Source organism: Oncorhynchus kisutch, linkage group LG17 (assembly GCF_002021735.2).
Source record: "Oncorhynchus kisutch isolate 150728-3 linkage group LG17, Okis_V2, whole genome shotgun sequence".
Classification (NCBI taxonomy): Eukaryota; Metazoa; Chordata; class Actinopteri; order Salmoniformes; family Salmonidae; genus Oncorhynchus; species Oncorhynchus kisutch.
The window spans coordinates 41,980,287-42,007,122 of NC_034190.2; the positions used below are offsets into that span (position 1 = coordinate 41,980,287).

Here is a 26,836-nt window from a genome sequence, read left to right on the forward strand (position 1 = left end):
TGTGTTTCCCACTGTGCAGCACAGACAAATCCGGAGATTGGACCCAAGAGGCATATTTTTATGCACGCACGCACACACACGTTGTCAATTAAGATGTTTACTCAAATCAATCAGGTGGGGCTATTTTTCTTAAAAAGGTCCCCATCCCTTTTTGTCCTCTCATGCTCTCCTCCTTGGCTCCACCTCCCAGGGAAGCAGAGGGACACGATTAGGGAGAGGGATAAGGAGAGAGAGAGAGCAAGAGAGAGTGGGGGGAGAGCTGACTTGTGTCTAGAATCATTCAGTTGTTTTTTTTCTTCCACTCACTCACTGCATTTTTCCAGACGGCATGTGCGAGCTTAGGCTCTGGACCTCATTTCCTACCCCCTATCTCTCTGTCCTGCTCTCTCTCTATACCCTTCTTTCTGACTAACTCATTCATTCCTTCTCATGCTTTGTGGATGCGAATCAGGGGAATTCCTGCCTTTGAATCCAATCTCCCTGTCCGTGCCGCCTCTCCTCTTATCCCTATATCCAGGACCCTCCAAAGCTGGTCTGTCTCAGCTCCATTAGAAATGTGGTGCTATGTGGCTCTGGTTGTCTGTGGATTCTCTGCTTTGGTCCAGGGTAGGTCTGCCTCTCTATTTACTCTCTGACTACATTGCAAGATTAGAGTTACAAAGCCAGAGGGAAAGACTAGGAAAGGAGGAGATGAGGATTGAGAAGTGTATGTGTGTGTGAGTATTTTTGTGTTCTCTCAGTGTTTGTGCTCTTGTTTTATGTTGGTCTGTGTGTATATGCCTACCTGTGTGCCTAGTGAATACAGAAGTCTACAGTTATTCAGAACCTGATGTGATGTGGTCCTCAACGTAAAATACATGTTGTCTGTTGCAGGGACGGACAGAAAAAGAAAGAGAGAGAGTTGGTATATAAAGCGAGAGAGATGGGGAGACATGCTTTATTAGAGAAAACGCTGCAATCATAAATTTCACAACCTCCCTCACTCTTTCACCCTCTATTTTCTCCAAAATCTCTGTGGACAGAGTGCAGTATCAATGGGATTGAACCAGCAGGGAACAGACAATTATCAATGGTGGCACGTCAATTGAATACCATTATAGATCTGGTTCGATCTTGCTTCCTTGTTATGTTGTTATGTATGGACATGTTGCTGCAACAGAGAGAGCAGAGTATAGCTGTAAGCAGCAGGATAGATAGGTCGCTAAGGGAGAGGAGAGGTATTACTACATTATATCAGAGGCTGCCTGCCCTGCAACTATGTAAAGAGCTACTGAACTTTCCTCAATGCAAAATCGTGAATAATTTCCTGACCGTAACCTTTTGTAGAGATTCTTGTTACTTTCCCGGTGAAAAATGGTTAAAGTCCTTGGGACTATTGACACACAGTGGTAAAGGATAATAAAACAGCTAGAAGTACACAGACCACTGACAGAGCGCTTAATATCTGTTTGTACACCAAATGGATTTGAAATGACACGCAACAACTAAACACATATAGGGCAAAATAGTAGGACTAAAGTTATGGGCTAGGAGGTTAAAAGACAAAAGCAAATACACTAGACAAGGCAATACCTGAGTGGCACAGCGGTCTAAAGCACTGCATCTCAGTGCTAGTAGGCGTCACTACAGACCCTGGTTCGATTCAAGGCTGTATCACAACTAGCCGTCATTGGGAGTCCCATAGGGCGGCGCACAATTGGTCCAGCGTCGTCTGGGTTAGGGTTTGGACGGGGTAGGCTGTCATTGTAAATAAAAATGTGTTCTTAACTGACTCGCCTAGTTACATTTAAAAAAAAGTAATATATAAAAGATGCTGACAAGAATATGCTATATCACATCTAAAATATTTAAAATCCACTGACTTTTTAGCTGACACATCGGATTGTCAAATGTTTGCCTACCGACAGTACTTACTTAGCACCTCCGAACAGTGTCGACAGTCAATCTCTTTTTTGTTCACACAGCATAGACCATGACATCGTCAGCCACTCAGCCTCGTTCAAATACTCCAAACCAGAAGGTGCTGCTTAGTTTATGGTCTAGATTTCAATGTTAGCTAGCTAGCTGCACTAATGTTACTATTTTGTAGAAAGCCTTTGTTGATACTAGCCATATGGTCACAGCTAGGTAACTACCTAGCAAGATGACGAAGAAACAATTTAATTCACTCTCCATAATCCCATACTGCCAGTGCTAACCCATAGCCAAATGTTTAACTAGCTAGCTAAAGACACTGCTCTAACTCGGAAGCCAACACAGGCAGCTGTTTCATGGAAACTAATCCATTGGGATTTAATTATAATGTCAATACTAGCTACAGTTGGAAATTGGAGAACACATTGGGAGGGATTTTAGACCATTCCTCCATACAGAATATTTCCAGATCCTTGATATCCTTAATTTGCATTTATGGACTGCCACCTTCAATTCAAACCACAGGTTTGTTCGGAGACTGTTGATTTTGTGGCCAAATAATACTTTTTTTTGTGGGTTTTGATGTTTGTTTAGTGTCAGTGTCTTGCTTGTGTAAAGTTCATGATGCTGTTGACCTTAACAAGGGCCCCAGGACCAGTGGATGCAAAATAGCCTGCATAACATTAAAGGTCCATTACATTTGACAGTAGGTATAGGGTTAGTTTCTGCATATTAACCTTTCTTTGACACAAAACCTACCACTGGTGTGTGTGGCTAAAGAGCTCTATTTCCATGTCCTCCAACAAATGTAAATGCCTGGAGTTTGCTAAATGGCATTGGAACTTGGATTGGAACTGGTGCTGTGGTCAGATGACATGAAAATTGAGCTCTTTGGAAATATTCTGTATGGAGGAATGGTCTAAGATCTCTCTAAGATGTGTTCTCCAATCTAATAAAACATTTTAGAAAAAGGCTCATTGCCGAAATCCTCGCAAGTTGAGGTATTGAAAGGAGCGGTGCTAATGACTATGACCCCTATCTTTTTGAGAATTGTTTTTATTAATAGTTAAACAAAATGTCCCAATTTTTTGGAGCATACAATATAGCTCAGTATTTGTATTATTTATTTTATACATTCTTTTTTGTTCATTTTTTTAATCAAGGGTGCCAATAATTTGACTGTATGTAAATGAGTCTCTACAACACTATTATGAAGCAAATCCTTTGAACATCATGCCTTATTTAATGATTCACCCACTCTTACTTAAATTTGTAGTGCTTCACGGGTTTTACACTTACGAAACTGCTTGATTATTAATTAATTAAGCATTGATAAGGTGTGCCTACAACTTTCGCTGAGGTTCCTCTCATCCTCCACTAATTTCCCCGATTCCTCCTCCGCTATTCTTCTTCATCTTTATTTATCCCACATACTTTCCTCTCCTGTCCATGCCCCCCCTTTTGTATATCACCGCGCTTCTGAAATCTTCTACTCTCCTTCTCCCTCTTTCCTTCCATCTCTCTCTGCTCCATTCTTCTCTGTCCATTTTCCTTTCTCCTCCCACTGGGCAAAAACTGGTTGCATTAACGTTGTTTTCACATAACTTCATCAAAAACATGTAATGTGATGATGTTGAATCAATGTGGAGAACTGATTGGATTTGCAAAAAGTCATCAACGTAAGGGGATTTCAATTTTTTTTCACACAACTTTGAACCTAAATTCAATCAATGACATGGTGACATTTCTTTGTTGATTTCACGTTGCATTCACATTAGTTGATAACTCAACCAAATGTAAATCAAAACTAGACATTGAAATTACGTCTGTGCCCAGTGGGCACATGCCGGTCCTCTTTTTTTTCTTCTATATCACCTTTTCTGAAATATTTTCTTAAATCTTCTCTCTCTGCTCCCTTCTTCTCCGTACATATTCCCCTTTCCATGGCCCCTCTTTTGTCTTCATCACCTCTATTCTGAAATCTTCTACTCTGCTTTTCTTTCTCTCTTTCTTTCCATCTCCCTCTCCTCCCTTCCTATCTCAGTGTCGATTCAGGGCCCTCACCAGAGAACCTTGTTGAAGAACCTTCTGAAGGACTACAATCGAATGGAGAGGCCGGTGGGCAATGATTCACACTCCCTCACAGTCTTCTTCACTATCAGTCTGATGCAGATCATGGATGTGGTAGGGATCAATGTTCATATTACATTTATGTTATTTTATCCGTCTGCTTGTCAGTACGTCGACCTGTCTGTTAGTGTCTTCGTCTATACCTGTGCAAACTCTGCTCTGTTAAAGTAAATATTCCACTGCAACTTCAAAAAGGACTCAGAATTCTTTGAGGCATGTCTCTCAATATAGCTCCTTAGAAGAAGAATTGACACAAAATGATTTACATATTATAGGATGAGAAGAATCAGGTCCTCACCACTAACATCTGGCTTCGGATGGTAAGCACAGCACAGCTTCAAGTGAACAGCTGTCGGAGTGAGAGTGAATGTATTGTATCCTTCTCAGTGGACCTTCTTAGTTATATATTCAGTTGAAGTTGAATTAAATTGCCATGTCCAATATATCCAGTCTGAGTCTATCTTCCAGAGCTGGTTTGATCATTATCTTCAGTGGAACCAGACTGAATACCCTGGAGTGAAAAACCTTCGGTTCACAACTGACCAGGTGTGGACGCCAGACATCCTCCTCTACAACAGGTAATACACCTATGGTCCTATTCATATCGTCATGCATCACATGCATGTGTCTTATGGTTTTAAAACACTACTGTCCAGAGTTTGATCCACCCTTTCCTTTCTCTTTCCTCAGTGCAGACGATGACTTTGACTCCACCTTCAAGACCAACGTGTTGGTCAACTCCAGTGGCTTTGCGGAGTATCTCCCTCCAGGTGAGTCCCTTTCAATCTGTCCTACTATGTTGATATTACATACAGTATCAGTCAAAAGTTTGGACACACCTACTCATTCAAGGGATTTTCTTTATTTGTACTATTTTCGACATAGTGAAGACATCAAAACTATGAAATAACACATATGGAATTATGTAGTAACTAAAAAAGTGTTAAACAAATCAATATATTTTACATTATTCAAAGTAGCCACCCTTTGCCTTGATGACAGCTTTTCACACGCTTGGCATTCTCTCAACCAGCTTCATGAGGAATGCTTTTCCAACATTCTTGAAGGAGTTCCCACATATGCTGAGCACTTGTTGGCTGCTTTTCTTCACTCTGCGGTCCAACTCATCCCAAACCATCTCAAATGGGTTGAGGTCGGGTGATTGTGGAGGCCAGGTCATCTGATGCAGCACCATCACTCTCCTTCTTTGTCAAATAGCCCCTACACAGCCTGGAAGTGTGTTTTGGGTCATTGTCCTGTTGAAAAACAAATGATAGTACCACTAAGCGCAAACCAGATGGGATGCCGTATCGCTGCAGAATGCTGTGGTAGCCATGCTGGTTAAGTGTGCCTTGAATTCTAAATAAATCACAGACAGTGTCACCAGCAAAGCAGCCCCACATCATCACACCTCCTCCTCTATGCTTCACAATGGGAACCACACATGTGGAGATCATCCGTTCACCTACTCTACGTCTCACAAAGACACGGCAGTTGGAACGAAAAATCTCAAATTTGGACTCATCAGACCAAAGAAAAGATTTCCCCTGGTCAAATGTCCATTGCTTGTGTTTCTTGGCCCAAGCAAGTTTCTTCTTATTATTATCCAATGCTTTTAGATTTTTTATTATTATTATTATCTTCTTATGTCCTTTAGTAGTGGTTTCTTTGCAGCAATTCGACCATGAAGGTCTGATTCACAGTCTCCTCTGAACAGTTGATGTTGAGATGTGTCTGTTACTTGAATTCTGTGAAGTATTTATTTGTGATGCAATCCGAGGTGCATTTAACTCTAATGAACTTATCCTCTGCAGCAGAGGTAACTCTGGGTCTTCTTTTCTTGTAGCGGTCCTCATGAGAGCCGGTTACATCATAGCACTTGATGGTTTTAGCGACTGCACTTGAAGAAACTTTCAAAGTTCTTGAAATGTTCCTGATTGACTGACCTTCATGTCTTAAAGTAATGATGGACTGTCGTTTCTCTTTGCTTATTTGAGGTGTTCTTTCCATAATATGGACTTGGTCTTTTATTATTCCACCCCTACCTGTCACAACACAACTGATTGTCTCAAATGCATTAAGGAAAGTAATTCAACAAATTAACTAAAAGGCACACCTGTTAATTGAAATATATTCCAGGTGACGACCTCATGAAGCTGGTTGAGAGAATGCCAAGAGTGTGCAAAGCTGTCATCAAGGCAAAGGGTGGCTACTTTGAAGAATCTCAAATATAAAATATATTTGTTTAACACTTCTTTGGTTACTACATGATTCCATATATGTTATTTCATAGTTGTGATGTCTTCACTATTATTCTACACTGTAGAAAATAGCAAAAATATAGTAGGTGTGTCCAAACTTTTGGCTGGTACTGTATATATATATTTTTTAAAACTTTGGTAGTGGCCTTTTCTGTATCAGTGGGTATGTGTGTCTCCCTATCTGTTTTGTATAATCTCTCGTGGACAGACACATGTAACATAAATGGTGTCACAGTGTCTGTCAACAGACGGTGGGATCACACAACTAACGGAGAACTTTGTTCCGGTGCGCAGATTTTGTCACTGATACTTTGGAAAAATCACGATTTCGCAGGTGTTCGCATCTTTTGAATTTCTGAAGGGGAGGGGACATTTGGCCCATAGACTTGTCCGTAACTTGCAGACGGAGTGGGGTGGAGCTACCGATCTGCTTCTGCTGTTCGTTCTAATATCTTTTCTAACACATCTGCACCAAGAACTTAATTGAGCATCTGATGCAATTACGCAAGATTTTAGTTCTGGGTTTCCGATTATTCTTAATTATGACATCCTCAGCTACTGTAGCAACAAATCCCAATGTGCAGTGTTTCTTCTATATGGGAGATATTTACCCCTCTCAAATTTTAAGACCAAATTGGTTGAATCCTCTCAGACTTCTCCCCCAACCCCACATTAAAGACTTCTGGGGTCCAGTCCCTTGTGCCAGACTAAACCAAAATGGCCTTTTGAAGTCAAGTCAAGGAATGGGTGCAAAGAAATTCCATCATTTCTTATTCAGTGGATATGTTTATTTATAAGGTGGTGAATGTAAACACAGTTGGATAATTAAATGTTGTCAGAAGGGGTGATATGGGGCTGTGTCCCAAATTGCACCCTATTCCCTATATAGTGCGCACATTTTAACCAGGTCCCATAGGGCGCTGGTCGAAGTAGCGCACTATGTAGGGAATAGGGTGCCATTTGGGATGAAATCATGATGATGTCGTGCATGGAGAATTGGGACTGCGACACACACAGGAACGCTATACTATACTATACAGAATATCAAAGATCTGATCTGGCCTCTCGTCATAAAAGCCTGTGTAATTACTGGGGTCCATTTGGCCTCCATTTGGTCTGGAGATAAAAGACTATGGGCTCTGTATGCCAGGGAGGGTTTGGGAGCTTGACTCCTGGGTAAATAATTAAAAAGCAGCAACCCTCTGGAGATCTCGTGGTTTTTAAAGGTTTAGGAATAGTTTTCATTGCTCAGATGAGATATATGATAGAACTTTAGGTGGATGGTAACATTTGGAAATAGTTTTCATATATAGCTCAGATATGATGCATGGTGTATTGGCAGGATGGTGTCTTAGGCTGGTTCCCAAACGGTGCCGTTTGGGACAAACACTAAGGGAACGAAAGGAAATAGATTTTGAATGCTGGGGTGATCCGTCTTGTTTCCTGTGCAGGGGTTGTTTTTCAGGGAAATCTCCAGAGATTTAAGATAAAAAAAATACAGTATGAAGTAAAGAATCTTGAGATATTGGTTGCAGTTTTAGAGGACATTTTGGTCAAGCATTGTTGCTTGTCAGATCAGCTTTTAGAGTAACCTAATTATTAGCTTAGAGGATCTGTTACAGAGCTGCAGGAGAGCAGTGAATTGCAAATGGAAGTAAATGTAGCTTTTAGCTAATCGGTTTAGTTTTAGGTTTAATGAATCTAGAGAAAACAATAAGTTATTACAGAGCCCTTACAACAGCACAAAGAGGTGAATTGTATATTGGACTGTTCATTCTTGACAATTTCACGGCCCAGAGACTATAAAGCAATGCCATTATGAGCGGGGAAAAAACAACTACTGAATGAAACTACATTTTAAATCTTGCATTGGGAATTTGATATGTGAAGTGACTACGTTTTATAATTAATGCTGGATTTAATTTGGTTTGATTGTCAACTTCTAAACCTTTAAAATGGCCTTTCAGACCCTTCTCTCTTTTTCTAAAGCTTAATTTGCATGTCTTGTGACTCATAATTCATATTTTTGAGTGCTGTTTGGAAGACTACTTTGGCACTACTGGACAACTCAACAGGCTTGATTTGTTCATTTCAGTTTTTACTTTGCCAGCGATCTCTCTGTGCATCGATTGTGTTGTACTTTGTGTGTGTGTGGGTCTGTATAACGAAAAAGTTGATCTGATTATAGTCTGGATAAGCTGTCTGCAGAGTAGAGATCAGTGTCACTTTCTATATGGCACTCTCTGGGTGCGTCCCACCAATATATCTCCTTTCTCCTGAAGTGTAGACTCATTCACTACTTTCCACAAATCTAAAAGCATTGGATTGGTGGAGGCAGGGGCCAGGCTAGAGGGAATTTACACCAGTCATTTCCTTTAAAATCAGTGAAGGGACGTGAACAAGTGCAATATGGTAAGAGGGAGAGATAATTGGGACGTAGTCACTCACTCTTGTACGGTTGTCATGTTTAACTGTGGTTAAGTACTGATCCCTCCTCCAGAGTGCTTAAAAATAGGTGCCAGAACAAGAAGATACAGTATGTGCATAGTAACATTTTTAAAAGTGTAAGTGAACAACAAGTAAAATGTCTCTAATTTGCTCTCACAATCTCCCACTGTATGGATGTCTACACAGTGTACAAAACATTAGGAACACCTTCCTAATATTGAGTTGCACCCACTTTTTCCCTCAGAACAGCTTCGATTTGTTGGGGCATGTACTCTACAAGGTGTCGAACACAGACGCTTCCCACAGTTGTGTCAAGTTGGCTGGATGTCCTGTCTGGGTGGTGGACCATTCTTGATACACATGGGAAACTGTTGAGAGTGAAAAACCCATCAGCGTTGCAGTTCTTGACTCACTCAAACCGGCACTACCATAACCCATTCAAAGGCACTTCAATCTTTTGTCTTGCCTATTCACCCTCTGAATGACACGCATACACAATCCGTATCTCAATTGTCTCAAAGCTTTAAAATCCTTCTTTAACCTGTCCCCTTCCCTTCATCTACACTGATTGAAGTGGATTTAACAAGTGACATCAATAAGGGATCATAGCTTTCACCTGGTCAGAGCTTCTTAATGTTTTGTACACTCAGTGTATATCTCCTATATGTCACTCTTTGCATCCCTTTTATCAATCTCTTTCCCTGTATGTCAGGGATTTTCATGAGCACATGTAACGTGGACGTACGTTGGTTCCCCTTCGACATCCAAAAGTGTGAGATGAAGTTTGGCTCATGGACGTACGATGGCTGGCTGATGGACCTACAAATGAACGAGGCAGACATCTCCGGTTACATGTCCAACGGGGAATGGGACCTAGTGGGTGAGTGGGATTGGACTGCCCTCCTAAATTTCTGTTATCAATTGCTCAACTTAAATTGTTAACTAAAGCTAGAAGTTTTATGAAAATTCCCACTTTATTCTGTCCCTTACTTTCTCTTTTTTTCTCACCTCACTCACTCAAGGAGTGCCAGGCACTCGTAGCGAGGTGTTCTATGACTGCTGTAAGGAGCCCTACCCCGATGTGACGTTCGTTGTGACCATCCGCAGGCGCACTCTCTACTACGCTCTAAACTTGCTCATCCCCTGTGTGCTGCTGTCCTCCATGACCCTGCTTATCTTCCTACTGCCTGCCGACTCTGGGGAGAAGATCTCTCTGGGTGAGCAGAGAGGAGAGGGTGGATGATCCAAGAGGGATGGATATTTTTCTAAAAGAAACAGAGATGAGGATGGAGGACAGCAGCATAGAGAGGAGGAGAAGGGGAAAGGCATTAGAGAGTGAAGGAATAAGAAGAGGATGGGAGGGGAATAATGGTGATGGGGAAGAAAGGATGACAGGGGAGAGAGAGTAGATTGATTCTAGTAAAGGCTAAAGAGCGGAGGAAAACAAAGAAGACCTAGAAGAGTTTTGGGGATGTGTAAAACGTTTAACCTGATTTGAGGATGCATTACAGTGCATTGTATTACTGGAAAATATGCATAATCCCTCACACAACACAGCCAATTAACCTATTGATGTAATTAAGCCCAGGAATTGATTAGGGAGAGAGAGCGTACATACACACAGCCTTCCAGGAATTCAGCTTGATACCATGCTTGATGAACAGGTTTTAAGGAATTTGGTGCCAAGATACAGCCTGGCTGATACCCGGTTATGTTGTGCAACACAAGCTATGTACCCAAAACCCACCGTGGTGTGGAGAGGCAGTTCTCTTTTAAACTCTCATCGAGTCTCATGTTAAGGGTAGAAATTGCACCCAGTTTTGCCTTGGCGCTGATTGATTATTACCCCCAAAAATATTCCCCCAGGGAAGTTGAGACCTCTTTCTGTTTAGATTTGAAAACTAACAGTTGTTAAGCAAGGGGGCAGCGCTCACGGGCTATTTGTATCGGTGTTTCAGCGAGACGGACATAGAGGGGAACCAACCAGTGTAAAAGCACAGCCCCCTTCATTATTGAGGCACCATCTGCGGCCCAAATGGCACCATATTCCCTTTATAATCTACTACTTTTGACAAGGGCTCTGGTCAAAAGTAGTGCACTACATGGGGAATAGGGTGCCAACATCAAAGGAGCCTCTCCAGATGCTGAAGTCAGGAGGACTTGGAGTTTGGTATCAACCAGGCTTGCCAAGATAAGCATATGGCCTTACATGAGAGCCACTGTCCATCTCTTCTGTGACATTCTTTAAAAAGTCAACTTCTACATTTCCTCTCGATCCTTGAAGTGACACTTGTTTAATCTATTGAGCGAACAGGGCCGACTCACTTGAAAGATGTTTGTTTTATCGGCTTGCTTCTGCACGGTACCAGTTATGCCAAGAAAGCACTTGGAAAATGTGGGGGGGGAGGGGAAGAAAGTGGGACAGAGGTAATGGGAGGAGATGAAGATTAGATCTGGTGAATGAAGAGTGAGATGGGGAAGAGAGAGGGAGCAGAGACAGCTGGGGTAGATGGATTGCTAATATAGGGTAAGCATATGTGTGGGTTAGAAGGAAGGCTCTACTAAGGGCAATTGAAGAAGAGGAATGGTCCAAAAGTAATTCACTTTGAGTATATTACTCTGTCACACTTTGCAATTTGCATCAGATCGAACCAAATCTACTCGTATGAAGTTGAAATCAATTACGTTGGCTTGACTGGCAAAGAACATAAAATATTTGCCCAACGAGATGCCTATAAGGTTTATCTTTACAAATGTCGATTTCTGGAGGCTCGCCCGGGATCAAACCTGATTGAGGCACAGATGTTAATAAATGTGTGAGGAGTGTGAGGAGTGTTGTGCGTTGTAGTTGTACTGAGTATCACACACATTTTATTACCCCTAGTCAGTGAAAATGGAGATTGTGCTCAGCAGCCACTCACGGTTTTATACATTTTCAATATCTTCCTCTCTCTGTTCAGGTATCACTGTGCTGCTCTCGCTCACGGTCTTCATGTTGCTGGTGGCAGAGATCATGCCAGCCACTTCAGATTCCATCCCTCTCATAGGTGTGTTCTCATACAGTTTGTTGTTTTGGCTCTGTACTCCAGCACTTTGGATTTGAAATGATACAATGACTATGAGGATAAAGTGCAGACTGTCAGCTTTAATTTGAGTGTATTTTCATCTATTTGGAAATTACAGCACTTTTTGTGCATAGTCCGCCCATTTTAAGCAGACCAATACACTTATATATGTATTAAAGAAGAAAAAAATTAAGTATTTGGTCCCATATAGCACGCAATGTCTACATCAAGCTTGTGACTCCACAAATTTGTTGGATGCATTTACGGTTTGTTTCAGATTATTTTGGGCCTAATAGAAATTAATTCTAAATAATGTATTGTGTCTTTTTGGAGTCACTTTTGTTAATAAGAATAGAATGTGTTTCTAAATACTTCTACATTAATGTGAATGCTACCATGATTACAGATAATCGTGAATGAATAATGATGAGTGAGAATGTTAGAGGCACAAATATCTTATCCCCAAGACATGCTAACCCCTCACCCTTACAATAACATGGGAGGTTAGAATTTTATGGGGGTATGATATGTGTCTAACATCATTATTCACGATTCATTCAGGATTATACGTAATCATGGTAGCATCCACATTAATGTAGAAGTAAATCCAAAGTGCTGGAGTATATAGCCAAAACAACATGTAACTGTCCTAATACTTTTGGAGCTCACTGTATGTCTGTTAAGAGTGTAGTGTGTGTGTTTGAAATAATTGTCCCAAATGTTGGTTAGTTACTGGTGATCTAACCATCTGTTTGTCCTTAACTGTAATTGACTAAATCAATCGTAAAGATTCAATGGTGGAAATGATGTACGGTGAGCTCACTGCAGCCAGACAGATGAGTTGCCCCCCTTTGACTACTAAAACACAAATCCAGCCCATTAAAGCCCAAGAAAAATGTCATGATCAGCAAGAAAACCACTGTTAGCATTATTGTTATTACAAATGGCTTCCTCTCTCTACTCTAATTGTTTTCTCTCTTTCCTGCCCCCCTTTCAGGACAGTACTTTGCTAGTACTATGATCATTGTTGGGATGTCAGTCATAGCTACAACGGTGGTGCTGCAGTATCATCACCACGACCCAAACGGAGGCCAGATGCCCAAATGGGTAAGGCCAGACCTCATGCTGTCCAAAGACAGTTACATTTGACATTTTAGTCATTAAGCAGACACTCTTATCCAGAACAACTTACGGAGCAATTTTCCTTACTCAAGGGCACAAACAGATTTTTCACTTTAGGAGGCTCGGGATTCAAACCAGCGACCTTTCAGTTACTGGCCCAACGTCTAAACCGCTAGCAACAATTATGTAGTGAGGGCCAGCCAACGAGAGCATACAGGTCGTAGGGGTGGGTAGTTTATGGGGCTTTGGTGACAAAACGGATGGCACTGTGATAGACTACTTCCAGTTTGCTGAGTAAACTGTTGGAGGCTATTTTGTAAATGACATCGCCGAAGTCAAGGATTGGTAGGATAGTCAGTTTTACGAGGGTATGTTTGGCAGCATGAGTGAAGGAGGCTTTGTTTGCAAAATAGTAAGCCGATTCTAGATAAAATTTTGCATTGGTTATGCTTAATGTGAGTCTGGAAGGAGAGTTTACAGTCTACCCAGACACCTAGGTATTTGTAGTTGTCCACATATTCTAAGTCAGAACCGTCCAGAGTAGTGATGCTAGTCGGGCGGGAGGGTGTGGGCAACAATCGGTTGAAGAGCATGCATTTAGTTTTACTAGCATTTAAAAACAGTTGGAGGCCATGGAAGGAGTGTTGTATGGCATTGAAGCTTGTTTGGAGGTTTGTTAACGCAGTGTCCAAAGAAGGGCCAGATGTATACAGAATCTTGTCGTCTGCGTAGAGGTGGATTAGTGAAACACCAGCAGCAAGAGCGACATCATTGATATTTACAGAAAAAAATTGTCGGCCCGAGACAACAGGCCCTCCGATTTGACACACTGAAGTAGTTGGTGAACCAGACGAGGCAGTCATTTGAGAAACCAAGGCTTTTGAGTCTGCCGATAAGAATGTGGTGATTGACAGAGTCTAAAGCTTTGGCCAGGTCGATAAAGACGGCTGCACAGTACTGTTTTTTTATCGATGGCGGTTATGATATCATTTAGGACCTTGAGCGTGGCTGAGGTGCACCCATGACCAGCTCGGAAACCAGATTGCATAGTGGAGAAGGTACGGTGGGATTCGAAATGGTCAGTGATCTGTTTGTTAACTTGGCTATCGAAGATTTTAGAATGGCAGGGCAGGATGTATATAGGTCTATAACAGTTTGGGTCTAGAGTGTCTCCCCCTTTGAAGAGGGGGATGACCGCGGCAGCTTTCCAATCTTTGGGGATCTCAGACGATACGAAAGAGAGATTGAACAGGCTAGTAATAGGGGTTGCAACAATTTTGGCAGATCATTTTAGAAAGAGAGGGTCCAGATTGTCTAGCCCAGCTGATTCGTAGGAATCCAGATTTTGCAGCTCTTTCAGAACATCAGCTGTCTGGATTTGGGTGAAGGAGAAGCAGGGGGGGCTTGGGCAAGTTGCTGCAGAGAGTGCTGAGCTGTTGGCCGGGTTAGGGGTAGCCAGGTGGAAAGCATGGCCAGCCGTAGAAAAATGTTTATTGAAATGATCAATTATCGTAGATTTATCGGTGGTGACAGTGTTTCCCAGCCTCAGTGCAGTGGGCAGCTGGAAGGAGGTGCTCTTATTCTCCATGGACTTTTGGAATTAGTGCTACAGAATGCAAATTTCTGTTTGAAAAAGATAGCTGTAACTGACTGAGTATATTGGTTCCTGACTTCCATGAAAAGTTGCATATCGTGGAGGCTATTCGATGCTAATGCAGAACGTCACAGGATGTTTTTGTGCTGGTCAAGGGCAGTCAAGTCTGGGATGAAGCAAGGGCTATATCTGTTCTTAGTTTTTTTGAATGGGGCATGCTTATTTAAGATGGCGAGGAAAGCACTTTTAAAGAGCAACCCGGCATCCTCTACTAACGGGATTAGGTCAATATCCTTTCAGGATACCCGGGCCAGGTCGATTAGAAAGGCCTGCTTGCTAAAGTGTTTTAGGGAGCGTTTAACAGTGATGAGGGGTGGTCGTTTGACCACGGACCCATCATGCATGCAGGCAATGAGTCAGTGATCGCTGAGATCCTGGTTGAAGACAGCAGAGGTGTATTTAGAGGGAAAGTTGGTCAGGATGATATCTAAGAGGGTGCCCATGGTTACGGATTTAGGGTTGCACCTGGTAGGTTCCTTAATAATTTGTGTGAGATTGAGGGAATCTAGCTTAGATTGTAGGACGGCTGGGTTGTTAAGCATATCCCAGTTTAGGTCACCTAACAGCACGAACTCTGAAGATAGATGGGGGGCAATCAATTCACATATGGTATCCAGGGCACAGCTGGGGGCTGAAGGTGGGTCTATAACAAGCGGCAACGGTGAGAGACTTGTTTCTGGAAAGGTGGATTTTTAAAAGTAGAAGCTCGAATTGTTTGGGCACAGACCTGGATAGTATGACAGAACTCTGCAGGCTCTCTCTGTAGTAGATTGCAACCCTGCCCCCTTTGGCAGTTCTATCTTGTCGGAAGATGTTATAGCTAGGGATAGAAATTTCAGGATTTTTGGTGGCCTTCCTAAGCCATGATTTAGACACGGCTAGGACATCACGGTTGGCGGATAAATGGACAGTTAATTGGATAATCACAGCTGAGTGAAATAGCACAGAATTGCAAACATTGTTAATGTCCAATCAACATGAAATAACCCTAAACCGAGGAAATGTCTCTCTCGCCGTCTCTTTAATAGGAGTACAATCTCCATAACTTCACCTACTCAGTGTATGCATTCCAGCGGCATAGCCCTCTAATTCAATTAGGTACACCCATTTAGTAACGGGTTGGACCCCCCCCCCCTTTGCATCCAGAACAGCCTGAATTCTCCTGGTTATGGAAACATTGCTCGATAGGTATCATGGGACCTAATGTGTCAGGAAAACATTCCATATACACCTGTATCGTTGACACCAGGCAGGATGGGGCCATGGACTGATGTTGCTTACGCCAAATCCTGACTCTGCCATCAGCGTGACGCAACAGGAACTTGGATTCGTTGGACAAGGGGATGTTTTTCCATTCATCAATTTTCCAGTGTTGGTGATCGAGTGCCCACTGGAGCTAAAAACAAGCTTCTTGTTTTTAGCTGACAGCTGACAGGCGTGGAACCCGGAGTGGACGAGTTGTGCGTTCCCGAGACGCCGTTCTGCTCCCCACTGTTGTGCTACGCCATTTTTTTGCCTGTTTGTGGGCCCGCCTGTTCGCTAGCACGATTCTTGCCATTCTCCTCTGACCTCTCTCATCAACAAGCTGTTTTTGCCCACAGGACTGCCACTGACTGGATGTTTTTTGTTCGTCGCACCATTCTCGGTAAACCCTAGAAACTGTTGTGCGTGAAAAGTCTAGGAAGCCGGCTGTTTCTGAGATACTGAAACCGAAGCGCCTACCACGTGCTCAGTCACTTAGGTTACTAATTTTTCCCATTCTAATGTTCAATCGAACAGTAACTGAATGCCTCAATGCCTGCTTTATATAGCAAGCCACAGCCACATGTGTCTGTAGGAGCGAACCACTGAGTGTATATAAATTAAGGAAACAGCGGAATTGTCTGTGTTCTCAAAACTTGCATTCAGAATGCAGATAGGCATTTCATATTTTTTTCCTAGCCTCTCTCCACTTTAAATATACTATGCACATTGATAACTTGCTAGAAAACATCGTCACCAACTAATGTATAATAGTAGCAGCAGACAGTAGCAATTGGAGCAAAACATGCAAGAAGAAATTACTGGTGAAATTATCAAGCGATAAAAAGCAAGTGAACGGAGAGAATACATGCCAAAGTATTACTGTGAAGCTTTGTGAGTCGTACCAAAGCCGGGACTTGTTGAACGGCTCGGGTTTTCACAGAGCCATAGGCAGAATTTAAGAAAATACCGCAGCAATGACTAGTTCTCGAGGCGGGTTTTAATGTACCACGTTTTTTACCCCATAGCCCTTTCAGATATAAAAAGAAAAGACGGTATGTAAAGACTGGTTTTGATCTAGATATAAAAAGGGATAAAAGATATGTAAGGAGGAGACAGATGCCGCGGTGTCTTAACTTTAATTCCGTGGTTAGAATTTAAATATAGCTTTATATCCCACAAAAGGTAATTGTAAAATTCCTGCCTTAGGCAATTTTCTCATTCTTGTGCTCATGAAAGTAGCATTGAATACTAAAGGTCAAGTTGAATATACCAGCATCCGCACACACAACCCACTGTGTCAAGCTTTAACTGCCTTAACGGTTTTCCCCCCAAGTGTATTACCAAGTGCACTACCCTTTGTAAGAGTAAGTGTATTCCTCACTAGATGCGTTTTCCTCCCTTGCTATGTATCTATATTATAACATCCTTCTCTGATTGATTCTCCCTTTTCTTCCTTTCAGGTTAATGTGGTCCTACTGCAGTGGGTAGCATGGTTCCTACGTATGAAGCGCCCAGGGGAGAGTGATGACCCAGAGCGACCACCCTGCGCCCCCCACCTACGGCGCTGCTCTTCAAGCTCCCAAAGCGGTAGCATCCCTAACCCTCCAGACCCCACGCTCAACCCACTGCACCCCCAGAACCTGGCCCCTCTCCAGGCTGGCCCCCTGCACGCGGGTCAACCCCACCTTCACGCCCAGTCCAGCGCCAACAACAACGGAAACCTGCTCTACATCGGCTTCCAGAACCTGGACGAACCCCCACTGCTCCCAGACCACATCCAGAGTTACAGCATCTCAGCCGGGCCTCCTCGAGTAGCAGGCAGCCCCCCTCCACCACCCCCCACCCCCAACGAGGACACTGTGGGCTGCCCTAGCACCATTTCCAGTGGCGGAGGCTTTGGAATAGGGGTTGGAGGACAGTACTCGGGAGGGGGTATAGGTGATCCCCAGCTCCAGGCTATTCTGGAAGAGGTGCGTTACATGGCGGACCGCTTCCGTGAACAGGATGAGACGGAGAGCGTGGCCGACCAGTGGAAGTTTGCGGCAGCTGTCATTGACCGGCTCTGCCTGGTGGCCTTCAGTATGTTCAACATCATCTGCACCATCGCCATCCTCATGTCCGCTCCCAACTTTGTCGAGGCTGCCTCCAAGGACTTCTTCTGAGGAAGAAGAGGATGGGGCAGAGGAGAAGAGAAAGAATGAGGGAGAAGAGATGTAGGGGAGAAAGAGCAGGATGTGGAATGATTTGGGGCTTAGTCCAAGAGGGCTATTGTCAGGGACCCTCCTGTCAAGATGAAGGGGGTTCTTTGGAGATGACTATAGAACATCTCAAAGATGTTCTCTTGAAGTCTATCAATGACCTCTGATGAAATGGAACAGGATGGGGCGCGATGAGTTTATGGGCGAAGAATCCAAAAAGGCATGGTTCAACGATTGTACAGGGTGAAGTAAAATTGTACTGAATTATGAGGCTTTTTTTCAAAGACCTTTAAGAAGTGAAGGTGAACAGGAAGGGCAATAAGAAAAGTGGAGCATGGGATAATTCAACCTGAGATTGGGAAGATTGCAGTACTTACAGAAAGAGAGGGAGGGAAATAGACAGATATGGATAGGGCTGTTTTATTTGATGTCAAATCCCAGAAAAGAAAAAAAAGGCAAAGAAAGACTGCATCATTTACTGAAACAGGGGACCAGGAGGGAGGGGGAGAGACTGACTTTTACAAGGAAAGACAAGGAATGAGTGTGTGAACAGACAGAGGTTTTCCCTGGTGACAGTGAAGGTGGGAGGGTCAAACAAACTGAACTTGGCCTTGTCTCTGAGATAGAAAGAACAAAGCGGATTAGAGGAATGAAAATAACATCTAATCTTTCATTCTGTAATTTGTTTCATGGGCATCAAATTGAAAGGCCTTAAATAACATGCAGCCGATTTCAAATCAGTTGAGGCACCAAATGAATTCCCATTTAACAGCCCCATTTCCTTCCCCAGGCCTTATCTGTCAGTGGGTTGCCAGTGTATACCAATCTCCACTTTTTGTCCTACGGTGTGTAGCGCTCCTTGTGATTGGGCAACTGCATTAGTGTGTAATCAGTGTAATTGCCAGTAATTGTGTTACAGTGGAGGGTCGATCCAATAATGACCCATCAAACAGTCACCTAATAGAATTTGGCAGGTCCTAATAGAGAAGGCTGATCTCATTGAGCTCCAAAGTGAAATCTTAATATACTGTATGCGAGGTCAGCAACTTTAAGAGGAATGTGAAGGAAAGTGATCCTCAAACCTCAAGATGAACACACAGATGACTTGGATGATTGGAATGACACTCATTTTTATATTGCACAATATGGTTGACAATTGATGGGAGTTTTATTTTTCGATATTTTCATATTTTCCAAATTCAACATATACTTACTATAATATATTTCCTATCGTTATTTTAAAGACCTGAGACAGCTCCTGGAAGATCTCACATCTCCCGCTCGCTCTATAAACTGACGCATCTCCTCCCTTCAGTGGAAACCTCAAGCTGGGAGTTGGACTGACTCTCTGGCACACACATGTATAGAAACATTTCCCATCCCGAAATAAAGTATTATTTTTCTACCATCCTTGCCTTCCTCAACGGACACTGGTGCTGATATACGCAAGAGAAAAATGACAGAGGGGCAGAGAAAGTGCTGACACAGCGCGCGCCGGACAGGGTTTTAATTGATTACTCCTTCAGGAAGAGAGGAGGGAGGAAGGAAGGAGGGGGTAGACGGGCCATGCTCGGTAATTCAATGGATTTATAAGAGAGGACCAGGGAAATAGCCACTCGACAAAGCATAACTCAGTCACACAATAATGCAAAATATGTAGTATATTAATAGTACATTTTGGTAAATGCACATTTTCAATGTCAAATGGGTTAGCATCTATTGACTAGGATGCTCATTATGAGTCTCTGACATTGTGTAAGTTTCAGGTATATGGTTCTCTCTCCAGTCCATACAGTGTTTTATTCTGTCAGTATAATCAACACTCTGGTTCTCTTTCACTCGCCCTATTCATCTCTTTCCCCCTCCCATTCATCTCTATTTTTCTTTATCTCTCCTTCTGTGTGTGTAGTCAGTGTTTGAGTTTTAGCATGTTACTCAGTGTCAGACGGATGGAGAGGCTATATTTATAGAGGCTGTTCTCCTACTGCAGGTTGTCTGACTGGGTAATTCTCTCTTTCTATCCTCTTTCCGAGGCACTGGGGTCGGCAAATGTGCAGCGTTGGCACTCTGAGCTCCGAGATTTACTGGGTTCACTCAGATGGAAAAAGAAGAGAGTAGATGAGGGGAGAATGTGTGTGTGTGTCCGTGCTGTTTGTGTGTAGAGGAATGTGTGCTTGCGTGTGTAAGCTTTGAATCAGTTGTTTTTTCTGTCTCTCAGTTAATGAGCAGTTGGAGCCAAGGCCCTCTCCGCGGCGAGAGATTTTTCTCAAGAAGGCCAATAGAAGTGTACACGTCTAGAAAGATTGTTTTGAGTATGTGTGAATGGGCGCTGCAATTTCACATTAAAAAGGCACATTACTGCAGTGCACGGGCGGAATGAAAACCTACAGCTTGAATAGAGACCTAAAACACATGCCTGTGGCAGGCACACTTAAATAAACTCCAGTCACACACAACTGTTAATACTGCACACACACACACCATTTACATAGCACACACACGGCTTGTAGGTCAACAACCTTATAAATTGCACCCTCTCAGCACCCCCCACCGTTTGATCATTTTCCCTAAGACAGTTCTGTATAATACGACCATATTCCCAATGTTGTGCGGCTGATCAATGCCTTTTCATTACCGGCTGGACGGAAGCGCTGACGTGAGGTAGAGAGCGGCAGACCTGCTCAGGACCGTGATTAATGCTTGTACCCGCCCAGTCCCACCTGGGGACGCATCGTTAGCCTTGATTAAATATGAGTCCCAAATTATGGCTCTGGTCAAAAGTAGTGAACCATATAAGGGTGCCATTTGAAATACAACCTAAGCCTGCCAAGCCACATTCACTCACCGAGCTGAATGTCATTCAGCTGTCCCAGACTTCTGCGGTCACAAGGTTAAGTGGCCAGCTGGTCGCGGGCGATTAGTGAGCCAACGAAGGGACTGTAGTCTGGCCGTAAGTCAAAATTGGGCAGTTTCCGAGGTGGACTGAAACATGGGTCAGTTGATTTTTATACTGTGTGTCTTTGTTGATTAAGTCCGGAACATTATTCTTGAGGTAGAAATGGACTTGCAGATGGAGAGAATCTCACCTGGAACAGCTAGGTTGGTCAGGGTTCAAAGTGTACGTGGGTTGAATTAAATTGTAGCTCAGACTTCCATGATCAATGGGAAATAAAACAGAAATCAAGAGAATCAATGAAAATTGTTCATGAACTAATTGAATGTCGAACTCCAACTGAAGACAAAAGTACCTGCTTTATCACCGATAACCTAAAATGTACTGTCAAGTAAAAATTCCCAATATAGTGTACTACTTTTGACCAGGGCCCATTGTCCTAAAAAGTAGTGCAAAATGGTTGCGTTTAGACAGGCAGCCCAATTCTGATATTTTGCCCAATTATTGGCAAAAGACCAGAATTGGCTTGCATGTGAGAATGCAGCTTTTGTAGTGAATAGAGTGCCATTTGGGACTCAGTCTGGGACTTCATTGGTGCCCATTACCACTGGGGTGCCAGATTTGACATACAGCTGCAGCCTCTCAATTAGAGCCACACTGATGACTGTTGTAATCTCCTAAATAATGTCCCGAGCCCGATATAAATCTACCTGAATAAACCAAATTCCACTACCATAATGAGAAATTCAAATAAGCCATTTGTTAAGGCTAAAGGGGAGCGATCAAGGATAAATTCCAGATCATTTATGTAACCTTTTACTTTGCTCAGGTAAGAGTCCATTTCACCTTTGCTTGTGCTAGCAAGCTGCCTTAAGTCAGTGCCATCACAGACTGACTGACAGCACAATAAAGACCTTTGCATGGAGTGCCCATTGGACCTTTATTATTTGTCAGTGCTCTTGAAGTCTTTTTGCCTCTTCAGTCCAGGGTGCATTGGATGGTGCCGTTGCGAATGTCAGGCTCCACTCAGAGGCACATCGATCTGCAGGTTGAACATGGTGAGATTGTAGACTCCTAAATTGATCATTCAGTTTTAGGCGATATTACAGTTAACTAGTTCCTTCACATGGTGATATTGACTTGTATTATTGTGTGTAGCTACATTTGCTAGCTATCTAGCTAGCCCATAAAGAGAGCACTGCATTGTGAGTTTTGTAGTGGACTTGAGCTGCAACAGATTTCCACAACGATTTTCACATTGCTTACCAACCTTAAACAACACATTTAAACATTTTTCAGGAATTGGTTATTTTGGGTGGATTTTTCCTTTAAAATTCAGTGTTTAACCATACTTTTGGGGACCACAAGTACCCACAATAGTAAACTAACAAATTAGACCAACTGGGAAAATGTTGTCGGTCCCCAAGGAAAAATTATATTTCTATGGGGTTTAGGGTTAGAATTAGTGTTGAGTTCAAATTTCAGTTAAGTTGGAGTTAAGGAAAAATAGGATTTTGAATGTGAATCAATTGTATGTTCCCACAAGTTTAGTAAAACAAGACTGTGTGTGTGTGTGTGACCACAATCAATTAGTCTCTGCCCTAGGGATGAACAGGAATAAAAGTACAGTAAACAAAACATCTGGAACACTTTAATTCAATATATCATTTTATTTAAAATAACATTACAATTTCTTACTCTACATTACATTTTCAAACCAGTTTTTCCTTTTTACATTGGTTAGTAAACTTTTACATATTCTAAGATATAAAAAAAACTTCCCATTTGAGTTTCAGTATCGGTTGTTAATTCGTGTTTGTAGTTTGAGTAAATGCAACACTGCTTTACTTCCAGAACTTGACTTAAATGTATATTTAAGTTAGCTTTTGCGTCGCCAAATACCCTACACAAAATAACTGACCAACAGTGGTGCTAGCACACAACACTATGATTTCCCACTACTTGAATAATTTGATGAAATAAATTATACGTTTTCAATCGAGAGAAAGTGCATTTTTATCCAAATTACAATTTTGCAATAATTTACATTTAGAAGAAACAAGTCTTGGTTTTAATGTGCAATCGAACAAAAGCTCTGCTCACCTGAAGCGTAAGGTACAGAAATAAAATGTTTTAACTCCCCAAAGGCCTACCATGTTATTCTTTTAGAACATCTAGCTCATATGGAAAAAAGTGTGTGATGTCCTTTATCGCTGGGGTGCGTTCAGAACATTGAACGTTCAGATAGAAATACAGCTTGTAGAACAAACACCCCTCTCTGACATGCAGAATAAGTGACCAGCTCAAGTTCGACATTGTTTGGCTACTGAAAGTAGCCCTGGAGTGGCGTTGTTCCATTCAGAAGGGTGGTGTAACTGGACTACAACAGTGTCAAGCTGCTATCAGAGGAGGACACTGACCTTTTAATAATACCGCAACAAAAAAGGTACAGGACTGACTGACCTTTAAAATCCATTCGATAGGGGAGACATGATAATTCTCTTAAAACGGACATTATAGAGATAAAGCAAAGTATGTGCAGGTGACTAACGTAATTTTCACTCAGAGCAAATTAGGGAAAGACATCTTAGTATCACTGGCATCTTGCCGGCTCCTGCTCGCTGTTACCATGACGATGGAACACAGATGACAAGGACACCCCACTCTACATACAAGTGTGCACCTGTGTATTTGTATGCATGTCTGTGCCTCTGTATTCCCAGGGTATAAAAGCTAAGAGAGCACCTGCTTCAGCCTAGGGACGTACACCGAAGTCTGTCAAATGCTTTAGCTCAAGGACACATACCATTATGATGACAAACATTAAAGAACACGAACATGAATATGTTATAAGTGTGAGTGAGTCAGTTACGTGGTCTGGGGCGATGTTAGACTGGGCATGCTCAGACAGCGTAGTGCTGCCAAGGCAACCACATCTAGTCTGATGGCAGACCAACCTGGAGTGGAGGAATGGAACACTGGCACACTGAAAGGAGGCGCACACACGCTAGTTGTCGCTCTCCCCTCTCTCAAAACTACACACACGTTCTGGTAGAGCATCTGCCATCTTTATGTCATCCATCTCTAAATTGGCTATTACTCTGGCTGTCAAAACGAATAGGCAGCACCTCAATTGCACATCTTCAGCACTTCTTTCAGAATGCAGCAGTGGCATTTATAACGGACATGCTAGTGTATCGTTTTGTCATTGCCAATTCTCCTTTCGGGAGGCAAGAGTGCAGAACCATGCAATTAAGAATGGTATAGTTTTACACCTGTCAAACTTCAGTAATAGCCTTCATTTCAACATAGTTGAGGCATGGAAGGGATGTGGGCAAACCTTATACAGCCTGAAAAGGCTGCAAGGCATAGCTCGCTAGGGGAGGGGAAATGCCACCCATCCATCTCTATCTGCACAGCTGTCACCCTGCATAACCCCCTCTGGGTTGCATCCTAAATGGCACCCTATTACCTATGTAGCCCTATGGGCCCCGGCCTAGAGAAGTGCACTTCCTTGGGAATAGGGTGCCATTTGGGATGCCGCCTTGAGTCTTTATCTGCTGCCTCAAAACCTAAACCCCCATGGCCACCTAAACCCCCATGACCACGCCCCAATCGGGCCTACCGCCTTAGCAATACTGAGGAAAGACTGGAAACGCATGCTCACACCAGCCTAATACTATACCCATTTGGTTAGGCAAGGTGCAATGAGGGGCAACAGAGAGACATCCTGCATCATAACTGTACCTGCTCAGGCTGTTGTGGCCACGCTCCTACTTGTTAATGCACTTACTTCTACGCAGGAACACAGGCAGACACAGGTGCACACACACGCACCACTTGTCCTCCTGACACAGTTAAACAAACTGCAGAGCAGTACTTAGTGGTGAGTTACAGAGCCCAGGGAAGCAATCTCTACGGAAGGTCCTGAAAGACCTTTCCCTCGCTTGGTCCGCTCAACACTGACTCAGTAGTACTGAGTGGTACTTTAGTAGTACTCTACTGCTCTCTGCTGGTTGCAGTAAGCACTGCACCCGAACACACACACAAACACACTTCTTCCATCCCTTTCTCCAAGTCTGTACACGTCAATCAATACTCCGAGTGGGGGAAATATTCACTTTGTTTGTAGTTTCTCTGACTTCATTGAGTAGATGCAAACACCACTGATAAAAAAAAATGTTTTGGGAGATTGGGAGATTCTACTGAATTACCACAACAATTTTAAGGGGATAAATGTTCACACTTTCAGTTGTGGTGAACTGCCAACAGACATTCTAAACAAGAGTGTATTAGATAGGTTAGAAAATGTGAAAAATAGAGCAAGGATGAGAAGCCAAGGAGGAAGCTCCCCTGTCAACTTTCTACACGGTTAGAATAAGAAAGTCATTTCTTGAGCTCTTATATTAATCATATATTAATTTTGTAGACTACAGCCTCCTAGGCCTTTGACAGATAACCTGCTTTAGGTTATTTGTCAAAGGTTTTCCTAAAACATAAGTGTACTGTTTTTAGGAACATAACACCTTGCATCAGTTACTTTTGTCTCCTATTCTTTTGAAAAGCATGAGCTGGCGCACACCCAAAAAAGTTAAGAGGCGCTGACTAATGCCGAGTAAACTGTAGACTATAAAAATAGAGTTGCACACACACACTCCCAGTAATTGATTGGGTAAACCACCCAATTCATTACTGGGAGCTTATATACAGATTGTGTGACTATTTTTGTAGACTACAGCCTCCTAGGCTTTTGACAGATAACCTTTTGTTTCTTACCCTCCTTGTCCAAAAAACATAATCTGATAATGTCCTGCATCAGTGAAAACAAAGCTATATCCCGTTTAGCATTGCCAGTGACAATGGTGTCCCGCCCACCCTCTATCATGTTTCCCAGCATGTCATCTTGTAGTTCAGCAAACCAGAGGCACATTGAAAGCATTGGCCCGGACCAAACGTGTTGTAGAACTGGCCTAAACATTCACATCGCAGATGCCGGCTGGCCTCCTCGCTGGCGTGTCATCTGTTGATCACGTCAAGGTGTTCCCTTCGTCAAATGGTGTCGCAGGCTGCTGTGAACATTGACCAATCGCACTGTACTGTTCGGTTTCCTCAACCAGTGGGGTGGAAGAACTCAACTAGTGTCCCGCCCCATGTCAGGGGTGATGCACGGAGGAAAAAGTATATGCTGTTCTATGAACATCTAGTAATGACATGTTTTTTTTCCCTTCATTGCTCGTCGTCTATCTGCGAATTCCTGGGTTTGTGTGATACATTAAAAAACAAAAATAAATAAATAGATTTCCAGTTTCTGGAGTGAATTGCCTCCGTTCTCTTTTTTTGTTTCTTTTGCAGATGGCGTTCTCGGTTGTGATGGTGCGAGTGGACCGATTCTGGTGGAGTATTTAGGATGTGGTGATCTCGCCCCCTAGATGGCGCCATCCCTTCTGTGTCTCCAGAGCAGGGAGATATTCTAGAATAGAGAGAAGGTTCAAGAAACCAAACTCAACCGCTCACTTCCTGACCAGTAAAGCTGCAGATAGAAATGTAACAATCAGAGCAGACGGTGTTCGCTCTACACTTCTGCTGTTGCTGTTCATTTGCTTTGATGCACTTTACCTTTACTGTTCATTTGCTGTTCACTTTCCTTTGCCATTAATATTCCTTTGCTGTTCACTTGTCTCCCCTGTTAATTTCCCTTTACTGGTCATTTTGCATCTGGCTTTCATATTCCCTTGCTCTTAATTTGCCGTTGCTGTATCAGACTCTCCCACAGGGTAAACACCTATCAGTCTGTGTCTATTCATCTTTGTGAAGTGACCTTGATGTGGATCACATGGCTGCTGTTCTTTTATGCCCATAAGCATACACCTGTATTTGTGCTCCTGTACACCTCACCTCAGAAGATG

General features: G+C 42.8%; 2 protein-coding genes across 2 annotated transcripts in view; one reads left to right on the plus strand and one right to left on the minus strand.

Moving 5' to 3' along the window:
- On the plus strand, window positions 1–26,186 carry LOC109908563 (neuronal acetylcholine receptor subunit alpha-7-like). Its single transcript, XM_020507228.2, has 10 exons — window positions 1–606; window positions 3,959–4,098; window positions 4,320–4,364; window positions 4,513–4,622; window positions 4,735–4,814; window positions 9,466–9,633; window positions 9,776–9,970; window positions 11,714–11,800; window positions 12,816–12,925; window positions 17,300–26,186. Exons 1-10 carry the CDS (start codon window positions 441–443, stop codon window positions 17,999–18,001), a joined length of 1,803 nt encoding a protein of 600 aa, XP_020362817.2. The 5' UTR covers window positions 1–440; the 3' UTR covers window positions 18,002–26,186.
- Window positions 22,586–26,836, minus strand: part of LOC109907689 (sorting nexin-27-like) — a 41,899-nt gene continuing 37,648 nt past the window's right edge. Inside the window, exon 13 of the mRNA XM_020505806.2 lies at window positions 22,586–26,400. Coding sequence (XP_020361395.1) covers window positions 26,333–26,400 — 68 coding nt within the window. The 3' untranslated portion in view covers window positions 22,586–26,332. The remainder of the gene's footprint in view (window positions 26,401–26,836) is intronic.